Source organism: Dioscorea cayenensis, chromosome 16 (assembly GCF_009730915.1).
Source record: "Dioscorea cayenensis subsp. rotundata cultivar TDr96_F1 chromosome 16, TDr96_F1_v2_PseudoChromosome.rev07_lg8_w22 25.fasta, whole genome shotgun sequence".
NCBI classification, from domain to species: Eukaryota; Viridiplantae; Streptophyta; class Magnoliopsida; order Dioscoreales; family Dioscoreaceae; genus Dioscorea; species Dioscorea cayenensis.
This window is the reverse complement of record NC_052486.1, coordinates 7,730,658-7,742,940: the sequence shown is the minus strand read 5'-3', so window position 1 is coordinate 7,742,940 and position 12,283 is coordinate 7,730,658. Positions and strand designations below refer to the sequence as shown.

The 12,283-nt window shown below is 36.2% G+C and overlaps 1 protein-coding gene across 1 annotated transcript; it reads right to left on the bottom strand.

Moving 5' to 3' along the window:
• Positions 1–6,539: 6,539 nt before the first annotated feature.
• LOC120278997 (4-coumarate--CoA ligase 2-like) lies at positions 6,540–11,446 on the bottom strand. The gene is given in 6 exon segments (XM_039285810.1): positions 6,540–6,991; positions 7,155–7,257; positions 7,342–7,555; positions 10,119–10,317; positions 10,416–10,943; positions 10,945–11,446. Coding segments are annotated over 6 exon segments (1,638 nt in total). The 5' UTR covers positions 11,413–11,446; the 3' UTR covers positions 6,540–6,865.
• Positions 11,447–12,283: the final 837 nt, after the last annotated feature.

Here is a 12,283-nt window from a genome sequence, read left to right as displayed (position 1 = left end):
ATAAAAACAATCTCAATCCTTAATAGAACAAAGATTGAAAATTAGTTTGTCCATAAAATTCTTACTTTAATAAATAAGAAACAAATTCAAGCTAAATATATATATATATATATATATATATATATGACTACCAAATTTCATTGACTATTCAACTAAAGCTTGGCAACTAGTTTGTTCAAAGCAATCTCACATTTCAGTAAAGCAAATAACATCAGCACAATCAAAGAATTATATAACATCAAAATCTCAGAGAATCTCACTTAACCTGGAGAGACTTTAAGTAGGCTATCGGCATAAGGTCTCAAATTCTTATAGGGCTTGAAAAAGATCGGCTAGTAGTAAGACTTCAAGGAGATTCTCTTCTTTTTCCCATACCCATCTTGTGGAGCTTTATAGCAAATAAGTAGCTCTACAATGCCAAAACTCTGTCAAATGGGCCCAAAGGGCACATTTGCTTTGGGTTTGCAATGGGGACAAAATATACCAGCTTTTTTTATGATATTGTTTGTCGTTGTTCTCACTATAACTCCATTTCTCAAATCACTGATGGTAATGATAATTTGTTTTGTGAGCGTTCTAGTATTGAGCAAGCTTCATGTATTTTTACTCTAATCTGTGGAAGGCTCCGTCGACTGATAACTTCCTGGATGTCTTTAATGCCCTTCCTAATGATCTCCCGAAGATCTCTGAGTCAGATGGCCAGTTCCTCACTCATCCGATTACTCAGGAAGAAGTTTACCTTACAATATTAGACCTCCCTTCAGGTATGCTCCTAATCCCGATGGCTTCAATTCTTTTGTTTCTTTTGGTCAGTTATTGGTGATCAGGTTTTTTCGGCGGTTGAGTATTTCTTTACCCATTCTGCTATTCCTTCTTCTTAGAGAAGGACTTTCATTGCCTTAATCCCAAATAAGGAGAATCCTACCTCAGTTTCTGAGTATCGCCCTATTTCCCTTTGCAATGTCAGTTTTAAAATCGTCTCTAAAATTCTTGTGAACCATTTCAAATTTGTTCTCCTAACTATCATTTGTAGAGAGAAAGTTTTTTTCTGGGAGGTGTTCTTTTGATAATATTATTACAGCTCAAGAGATTGCCACTTGATTGAGAATGATTTAAATGAGCCCTCAAGGATGTTAATTAAAATCGATGTTGAGAAATCCTATGAGACCCTTAGCTGGACTGTAATTCTTGCTACCTTGGCTAAAATGAAATTTCCTAACATTTAGATCTCCTGGATTAAAGCGTGCATTAGTTCCAGTTCTTTCTCCTTTTCTCATCAACGGTATTCCCTCCCTTTGGTTCTCTGTCTCAGAGGTGTGCGTCAAGCTGATCCCATCTCTTCCTACCTTTTTGTTTTTCGTTTCTCAAAATTTAACCTCTTTTCTTAATTTTGCTCTTCGCCTTGACCTTAACCAAGGTTTTAATTGTAACCTTTACTACAACTTTAATCACTTGATGTATGCTGATGATCTTATCCTTATCACTCGTGCAACTCGGTCTGCTACTGGAAACATTAATCTCTTCCTTTCCTACTATGCTTGTTTCTAAGTCCCAATTTTTTTTCCCTTCTTTGTTCAACAAACGTGTCGCATCTAGTACCTGCCTCCATTCTTCATTTTAGAACTTCCACTTTTCCTTTCATTTACCTTGGAGTCTTAATCTCTCCTTAAAGGCTTGTTGTTGCTTCATTTGGTTCCATGGTGGATAAAATTCACAGAACCTATTCTAGATGGAACAACTCTTGTCTATCTTATCCTATGAAGACTCTTTTAATTAACTCTTCCATTCTCTCTATCCCTACTTATTACCTTTCGGTGTACCCAGACCCTGACTTTATTTTATCTGAGATTTCTAAATAGGTTAGAAAGGTTTTTTTGTTCAAGGGTAGCAATCGAAAGAGCATCCATGTTGTTGCTTGGAATCGTTTGACAGATGCTAAAACTGATGGGGGTTTGGCAATAAAAAATCTTGCTATTGCTAAGCACACACTTATGGCCAAGAATGATTTTAAATTTTTAAATTCTGATGATGCTTTGTGGGGTGGATATCTTGTCCCTTAAATATGGCAAACATATTTTCAAACATCTCAATAATCATGATACTGTGTGGGTGGAGATCTTGTATGACAAGTATGGGAAGATTAATTTTTGGCATGATAGTGCTCCTGCTAAATGCTCCTGGTTTTTCCGTGGATTATTTAATTCTGCTGTGTTCATCAGGCATCATTGTAAGATAAACTCTGTCGATCCCACTAGCATTTCCTTTCTTTGGGATCCTTTGTGCTTCGATATTCCCTTGGCCCTTAAGCCTACGGTCCTTAACATGAATGTCAATGTTGATCAGTTTCTTTTCTTTGATCTTGTTCACGATGACCAGTGGAATTTTCATAATCTCAATGTTTTGTTTGGTAATCATACTAATATCCCTGATCTTGCGGTTACATCTATTGAATCTGGTGCCGGTAATCACTGGATTTGGTCCCCTAAATCCTCTTGTACTAGAATTTCTTCTGTGGTTTACCATCATTTAAACTGCCAAGTTTCCCCCTCTGAACGATGGTCTGGCTGGCAAATTCGGTGGCATATCCCTGTTGCTCCGAGAGTAAAACAGTTTATTTGGATTTGCCTCAGGGGTCGGTTGTCTACGTATGCTTTCCTTCATAGCATTCATGTTAGCCCCGATAATCCTTGCATTTTCTGTGGAATCCATCGGTAAACCACGGATTACTTAATGTGCCAATGTAATAGAATTCAGGAGGTTTGGAATCAGCTTAGTGCCAGGGAAAACATTCACTTTGCCTTCCCTGATGGTTTCTCGTCTGGAGATTGGCTCATCAGGTTTCGGTATTCCTTGCATAGTTTAGCCACTATTGCTATTGCTGCTTGGTTTATTTTGGTTTGCAAGTGCAATGCTATCTTCAAGAATATTCTTCCAAACCTCTCAGTTATTGTGGCTAAGGTTGTCGCTCACGTTCGAGAATACTCAATTGGATCTACGTATTCCATTGGCAGGAAGCTGATCGTTAACAATTTTACTTGAGCTGATGGTCACTTCCTTTTCTTGCATGCCATATCCAATCACAGCACTCAGGTAAGGTCCGTTGGATTTTTCTTCGTAAATTCTAATTGTGTTGTGTCTCTTGCAGGGTGCTTTTCTCAGGGAATGATGGATAACTCTTCAGACGATCTTCTAGCTCTTGAAGTGGCTCTCTAGATTGCGGTCAACCAGCACATCACCGTTAAGCACATCTTTTGTGCCCAGGCAAACATTGCTGAGTACCTGTCTGCCTCTGATCATACCACCATTTGGCGTTTCCATCCTCAGATCGATAACGTGAAGTTTCTTCTTGACATCAGTAATCAACCCAAAATTCATTTGATCCCAGATCTTTGGGGAGTCCTCGCTGCTAACCTTGCTTCGCTGGGTTTCAAGCATCGTCATCTCAATTTGTTTCTATTTGGGAGGGATCTCTCTTTCTGGATCATGCGATCCATGTTAGAGTTTGGTTTTGTTTTTTAATTCAGCTTTTTGTGATTTTAGTGTGTAGCTCTTTCCTGCCTTCCTTTATTTTAATATAGTTTTAGCTTCTCTGGTTGAGAAGTTCCTTTTAAAAAACTTTAATTTTTTGGCTTGACCCCATCCCCCTAAGTGTTCTTGGTATTTTCAGGGGCTTTGCAATTCTGTAAACATCTTATAACCTTTCTGTTGGTTAAACTCTATAAATCCTAATTCTCCTTCTCTCATGTTTGACCCTTGTTGCTTTGAAATTCCATTGGCTTTTAAACCAACCTTTTTAAATATAAACTCTGATTTTGCTGAGATGAGAATTTTAGATTTGGTTTTGGGGAATGCTTGGAACGATGACAGTCTGAGATGCCTTTGTGGGGATAATATGTTGTTTTTTTTCCTCTTGTCTTAGATCCATTGATTTTAATTCTGCCAATCATTGGGCTTGGTTCCCTAGTTCTTCAAGTAACAGAATCTCTTGGTCCATCTATAATCATTTAAATCGCCTTTCGATCTCGGATGATTCTTGGTCCGGTTGGGACAAACTTTTGGAAACTTCATGTAGCCCCTCGTGTCAGGCACTTTCTTTTGCTCACCCTGTTGGGGAGAATCAGTACTTGTGACTACTTGTTTAGTTTTAATTTAGGTACCAGAAGCTCTTGTATCCTCTGCAGTACTGATAATGAGACTGCTGAGCATTTGTATCTTCTCTGTAACAAAGCTCAACTGATTTGGCATCAGATTGGTATCATGATTGGAAAGAATCTTTCTCTTTCGGATGGCTTTTGCTATGAGACTTGACTCACTGATCTCAATCATAGTATGTTTATAATTTCTATCATTGCAGCAACAACTTGGTTATTTGGAAGACCCGGTGCAACGCTAATTTTAAGCATATTACCCAGAATTATTATCTCATCTCTTGTAGAGCCTTCGCTCATGCGTGAGAATTTTCCAAGGCAAATCAGGAGCTCTCTGGAAAACGTCTCATCCCAGTTCTTATGGGCTTTTCTTGTTCTCCTCTGGAGTTTGGAATCGTGCAAGAAAGGTAGGTGGAGCTGGTTTTTTCTTGTCAAACTCTTATTACTCCATCTCTTTTGCAGGTTGCTGCTCCTCCACAGCCGAGGATATCACTTCTGCCGAGCGTTGATTGTTACAATTAGAGCTTCTGTGGATAATTTCAATCATGTGCAGCACATTTTTATTGACAATCAAGATTCGTCCTCTCATATTAGCTCAGCTGTCTCACCCTTTGATTGGCGCCTTACTTCCAGTCTCGCTGATCTCCGGCAGCTCCTTGTCACGGCTGGCAATCCAACCATTCACGTCATCCCACATGCTTGGATCACTCCTGCAACCAAGCTGGACGCTCATGGCGCTAATTTACACGCTTTATCTCTCTTTCTTCTTTGTCGGGAGCTCCCTTTTTAGATCATGAAGTGTTTCTTAAATTTTGGGTTTTTGTTTTAAGTTTAGATTGTTGTTGGTTTAGGTTTTAGATTTGTTTGCTTTCTTTGTTGGTGTAATTTTAGCTTTTTGGCTTTGTTTGCCTTCTCTTTTTTAATAAAATCCTCTGGGGATCTTTCTTAAAAAAACAAATTGAAGCTAAAAAGTGATAATATAAAACACACTAATTTTATATCAGATATAGTGGAAAAAATCTTGTCTTCTGAGGACATTTGCTAACAAAATTTTAATACCAGTGCTTTTCCCACAATTAGGAATGCTTTTGCGAGAAACAACAATAATCTACTGACTTCTAAAGAAAGCACAAAGACCAGTTTTTTTAGTGGGTGGGTTTTTTCTTTTTTTTTCAAAAGTCAATCAAACATGCTCTTTTAAGTAGCCTATTTCATGGTTAAGTGCTCGGTAAGATAAAAATGAATCTAAATACACCATATATAATCATTGATTAGTTTTTGATTAAGTGCTTTCTAAATTTGTCTAAATTTGCGGAGGTGAAATGTCATTGTTCGTGAACTTTAGAGAAAATGTTAATTTTAGAAAATATGTCACTTTGACATAAATAAAATTTGAGTTATGCTTCTAATCTTGAGTGCCTTTTAAATATTTAGATGTAAAAAATATGTTATAGTTTATGAATTTTAAAACCTATGAGTTTTGAAAATGAAACTATTTTGCCCAAGCCAACCAGTTAATTGCACTAACCCGGGTTTTTTTTAGAGAGGGAGAAAGTGGCTCAAATTCAAAGCCCACATAAAGACATAAAGTCTATGAGAGTTTGAATTCCCTGTGCAGTATTAACTTAGTGAGAATTTGGACCCCTCATGAGGACTCCAATAAAATAAGATAAGGTGTGTAAGGCATTAACTCTGTCCACGTCCCTTAACTAATCAGAGTTTTGTCTGTTTTTTTAAAAAATTGATACTATATTAAATGAAATAGTATAATAAAAAAATTATTTTATTATATTATTTCGTGGGATTATATATAATTTTTCTTTTATTTAAAAAAGTGAGTATTTTTTCTGCCAAATAAATTTTTTTATTTTCTTTATTTATGATTTTTGTCAAATTTTGTAATTACTAGGCTATTAAGGGTTTTTAGTAATTATTTCCTTCCGCCTTTTAAAAAAGTAACTAAGTTAGAAATCAAATATTGTTTTTTTATTAACATTCTCATATTCTTTTTGACGTAGTATTTTTGCTTGCAATTATCAAGTTTTATTGAACTTATACGTTAAATAAGTAACTTTTTTTGTTTTAGGCATTTTTTTAAAAAATTAAATTAGATTTTTAAAAAAATGTTAAATTATTACAGATGTAGCAGCTATTGAGATATTAATTGCACTTATACATATTTAAAAGATTATATTAATAGTGTTGAGTTCTTGCCGTGTTGTCGACTAACTCTACAGTCTACCGATATTTTTGTTGGTTTGCAGTCGGCCATGTGACAAATAAATGCTGGCTGACTTTTATTATTTCAGAGTAGAAAAACAATTAAATATTTGAAAGAAACAAATTATCCAGGTCGTTGCATTTCCAATAATATTGGCCCAGAAAACAACATACTTAATAATGATGCATTTAATATTTATGATTATGCATATAAAATACATAAAAAAGAATATTACATCTGAGATTTCACTCACACAATGTCTTTACATTTTACATTACGTAGAAAACTCGTAAACAAATAGAATATGAGAAGTTCTTGGCTGAGTGAAGATCAGATACTCTCCCCAGCATACAAACACCAAAGTCATCTTCAGTTGAACCCATTTAGGAACAATAAACCAAATTAATTCTTTTGCATGAGCGGCTAGCTGATTTATATTTAGGTCGCACTTCATTTGCATGAAAAGGACAACCAAAGATAGAAAGAGACATCATCCTTACTTTCCATTAGGAATTCCAGCTGCCAACTTTGCTCTCAAGTCCTTCCTAAGGATCTTTCCAGATGGTGCCTTTGGTATGGCCTCTGAGAAGAACACCTTGTGTATCCTCTTGTAGAAAACCACCTGATGTAGCATAGTTCCAATTATCAGTTTGCACACATATGAAATTGTTAGAGATTAATGCAAAAATATATATGTGTCCTACATTGTATTTAAGTCAGAATGGTAGTGTTTGAATATCAATGGGAATTGATTAAGAAGCAATGAAAAGATAAAAAGGTTGCACCTGTTTGGAGATATATTGCTTGATTTGGTCCTCAGTGATTTCTGACCCTTCTGATCTGACCACAAAAGCCACTGGCACCTCCCCAGCAAGTTCATCTTTCATTCTGGATTACATTAAATTATTTCAAATTTTATTCTAAAATAATAAGTTTCCGTTAGCTTATATATTTAAATCCATATTTACTTACGGGACAACTGCAGCGTCGGCAATTTCTGGATAAGTGATAAGCATAGCCTCGAGCTCAGCAGGCGCGACCTGAAAACCTTTGTATTTGATGAGCTCCTTGAGACGGTCCACAATGAAAATCTCATCATCATCATCGACATAACCAATGTCTCCGGTGTGCAACCAGCCTTCCTTGTCTATGGTATTATCTGTTGCTTTAGGATCATTTAGATAGCCTGGCATAGAATTTAAGCATTAGAGTTAGATTAAGAGTTTTTATTATAAATTTTAAATCATTTGGTAAAAATTGAGTTGTTAGGTTTGCTAATGATCTAGTTGATACAATAGAATATTTGAGGAAGATAGCTATAAAAGAAAATCTAGTCACCAAGTGAGATGTTGCCTATTCTTTTGTTAATATAGTCATCTTTTAGACTTTATTATCACCTTGAATGAATTTTGCGAGATTGGAAATGGACAAATATAATTGGAAATTTAAAATATTGATCTACGACTTCAATTATATTTTTCATTTACTAGTCATATGTAAAATAAACTTCATTTATACTTACTTACACAAAAATGAAATAGCTTATTAATTAAAAATCAACTAAATGTTAACACCAAAAAAAAAAAGGGCGGGGAATAATTCAAGTAGAGATAAGTCCTCTTGGTGTGAGGGGGAGTGGGAATATTTAATGGGCACTCTTCATGAATAAATGGTATTATTCTTTTTTGTAAGCATGGAGTGGGTGGCAGAAGGTTGGGAGTTAGCTCCACTCCACCAAGTCTAGCACCTTAAAAAAGTGAAACCAAAGTCATGATGGTTGCATGAACTAGTGGACTTGTGCATGCGATCTTTATCATGATCAATTAAATTGTGTGCTTTATGCAAGATAAGGTTTTTTTTTATATAGAGATTTTCTTTAATTTTAGTTTTATGATTCATGTCTTAACTTTTTTTTAAAAAAAAATAGTAATGGAATTCACTTAATTTTTTTATTTTGTCAAAAAATAAAAATATTTTTTGCAAAAGACTAACTGTTATGCCAACTCATCAAAGTCAAAATTAATTATGCTCATTGGCGATCTTATTTAATTTATGTGATTTAAAAATATCAACATCTCTAATTGTTTTTCTTTCCTTTTTTCAATAAGTCTTATTAAATTGAAAAAGAACATAGTGGTGGAGAAGGAAAGGAAATTTTTAGTTATAAAAATCTAGGAGAGACCATTTCAAATTTGAATTTCTTTTATATATTATTTAAAAATTTTATAGCGAAATATTAGATATATTTATTTTCTATGGCCTCTTCCAGACACAGCCAACCTTTACCCAAAGTGAGCTTGAAAAAGGCAAAACCTTCTAATCAACTACAGCAAGTCACATCAAACTTAAGACTTCCTTCCCTCACATTTTACCTTTGACTTAGTACAAACCACAGAACATATTTATATAAGTTCTTAACACGTTTGGTACGTTGATGAAATGGTCTCCAATTTTGACCTAAAGGCATGAGGTCATTCCAGTTTTGATGGGTTGGTGTAGACAATTGGGGCAGGCCTTAAACTTTGAATTAGTTTGGAAGGCTAGCTGTTCAAAGACATTTCATGCAAGCTCGTTCGGTGCAACTACCATAAGACCATCACTTTCTTGTTCCATAATTAAATGTCAAGCGATGGTGGCTAGATTCTAATCTTATGTTTATCCTACCTAACTTAATTAGATCATTTCCCTTTATTCACACTCAAGCAAAAAAAAATAAAAAAGAAAAAAAGAAAATAATAATAATAATAATAATAATTCAACGGGTGATTACATACATGTATTGTCGTTATGAGATTACTAAGTTAATATATATATATATATATGAAACAAATATAAATTAGATTAAATTTAATAAATTAATAATTATTTTATAAAATATTTAATTTAAATTTAAAATAATAAAGTAAAAATATGTTTATTTTATTATTATTATTTATTTTGACAAATACAATAAGCACACTACAGTCAAGAGCTCACGCATGGATCGATAATTGATCATCCTGCCCTTACTCTCTCATCTGACGAGTCGAGATTTGAGCTTAAGCCCACACCCACAAATCGGGGACCGATTGTTATCATTGTGTCTAGTAGAATTTAAATTTTCTACAATATCAATTTTCTCAATGTAGCCAATGCTAATGGATTATGAACAGTTTGGCAGATATGTTTATATTTAGGTATAATACCCAAATTGGTCTCTCTACTTTTCACTCGCTTCTTTTTTGCTACTCAGAAATGCGCCCCACTAATTCCTCTACTCTTAAAAATGGTTCTACTTAATCACTTCTACTCTAAAATGAGCCAATTAATGGTTGTATTTTCAAAAATAGAGGGACTAAACAGGAAGAGATTAAGAATAGAATGACTAATTTGAGTCATTTTTAAGAGTAGAGGAATTAGTGAGACGTATTTTTCAGTAGAGAGATCAAAAGAGGAGAGAAAGTAGAAAGATCAATTCACTTATTATGCCTTATTTTTGAACTCTGAATATTTTTATGAAACTATTCAACTGGTATCATGACAGTTATATTGTATACATGTGTATTATATGTGAATTCAGAAATAACCAAAATAAAGTCATAGAACAGAGATCATAGATGATGAGACGCCAAAAAAAGATGTACCATAACATGTGTAAAATATAATTATTTTTTAAGAGTATTTTTAAAATAATAAAAAATTTTGTCCACAACATAATGCATCAATAAAGAAAAAATAGTATGTAATAAATGAGTGAAAGAAAAGTATACCTTTCATGATTTGATCACCTCTAATGCAAATCTCTCCCGGCTGATTACGTGGCAAAGATAAGCCAGTCTCGGGATCAACAATTTTCATCTCGGCATTCCTAACAACAGTTCCACAAGATCCTGATTTTATCTCAAACGGTTCCTTCGCAAAAGCCAAGCACATAGATAGTACTGGGCCAGCTTCAGTCATCCCATAACCCTACATTTGTATCAACTCTAATTAACCAACTAATACAACAATCAAAATTAATCAATTAGTTAATTAATAATAATAATAATAATAATAATAATAATAACCTGGCCTAACTTGGCATTTGGTATCTTGGCCCTGAGAGTATCCTGAAGCTCTTTACCCATCGGAGCAGCGCCGGACATGACGGTTCTAATAGAAGACAAATCATAGTCGTCGACGACCGGGCTTTTGGCAATCTCAACTACGATGGGTGGCACAAACGGCGCGATAGTCACCTTATAGTTCTGCACCAGCTCCATCAACTTTATAATATCAAACTTCTTCATTATAAGAATGGCAGCACCAGCTCTCAATCCACAGAGAAGCACAGAGTTGAGAGAGTATATGTGAAACAATGGTAGAACACAAAGGATAACATCTTCACTGTGGAAATAGAGATTAGGGTTATCTCCGTCCACTTGTTGTGCGACGCTAGTGATGAGTCCTTTATGTGTGAGCATGACACCTTTGGGTAACCCGGTGGTGCCGGAGGAGTACGGCAAGGCGACAACGTCGTTGGAATCTATAGTGACTTCTGGTAACTGGTTTTCGTCAGAAGACATGAGGGTGGAGAATGGGATGCAACCGTCAGGGGACGGAGTCGTCGATGACGACAACCTTGATGTCGTGATCAGCGAGGAGTGGTTGGAGTTTGGGGACGTAGCATGACTCGGTGATGATGAGACGTGAGGTGGAGGCGAGGGCTTGTTTGAGGATCTCGGCGGGGGTGTAGAAAGGGTTGGCTGTGGTGGAGATGGCGCCAAGATGGGAGGCGGCGAGGAAGGCGAAGGCGAACTCGGGGGTGTTTTGGAGGAGGAGCATTATGACATGGCCTTGGGAGATGCCGAGGTTGTTAAGGCCAACGGCGACCCTGCGGGAGATTAGGTCGACGTCGGCGTAGGTGTAGATTTCGTGAGTGGCTCCATTGATTATGCATGGCCGGGAGGAGAACTGAGAGAGGTTTTCAAAGCAGTATGTGTGGAGTGGAAGATGGTTTGGAATGTAGATGTCCGGCAACTTTGATTGGTATATGATTTCCTTGTCTTCTCCACAAGAACCCATTTTTTTTTTAAGAAATTTTTGGCTGAAAAAAGTGAAGAGAAGAGAAGGGAAGAGAAGAGAGGTTACTGATGTTGTGGTTCACTTCCCTGAAGAGAAGAAGTGGGAGGAGGGAAAGTAGATATACTGGTGGGGAGAATGGGGATATGGGAGGAATTAGTGGGTTTGTTTAGGGTGGGCATGGGGAGGGAGTTTTGGTGGGGGTTGGTGAGATGGGTTTGGAGTTTGACTCCTTGCAATATGGCCCATATTAGACCAACTCCCTCCTCTTACCTAACACTCAATTCTTCAGTTTAATGCGCTTAATGTTCTTTTTTTTTTTAGGTTAATAACTTAATATATATATAATGATGAGGTTATTATCGTCATTTCACTTATGAAAGGTGGTTTTTTTGCATTAAGTATTGATAAAATAGGTGGGAAATGTAACAATGCATAAAATAATATGGGAAAAAAAGATATAGTTAAGTTAGACCGGACTTGGTCTGAACCGGTTTGGTTGGACCGGACTTGAACCGTCCACCTACCACACGCCCGAATCCGAACCGGTTCGGTGGAGAATGACCTGGTATGATGTCATCGGTTGTAGGTGAGCTTCGTTGCGCGTCATTGGACGGCACGTTATGGATAAGTAGTGTGGGGGTGATGAATCTTGACCGTTGGATGGTCGTAACAGCATGGTTGATGGGCAACTAAGTGGTGGCTTGATTTAGTGATCACGTGGCGAGTGATGGTTGGATTTCACCTACCACAGTATGCCACGTGGATTTACCAACCGTTTGAAATGTGGCTGGGCATGGCCTCCCTAAAAAAACAGTGCCTTTTTTTATGTGCCTTGATTTATCTTTTTTTAATTAAATAATTCCTGAATTTT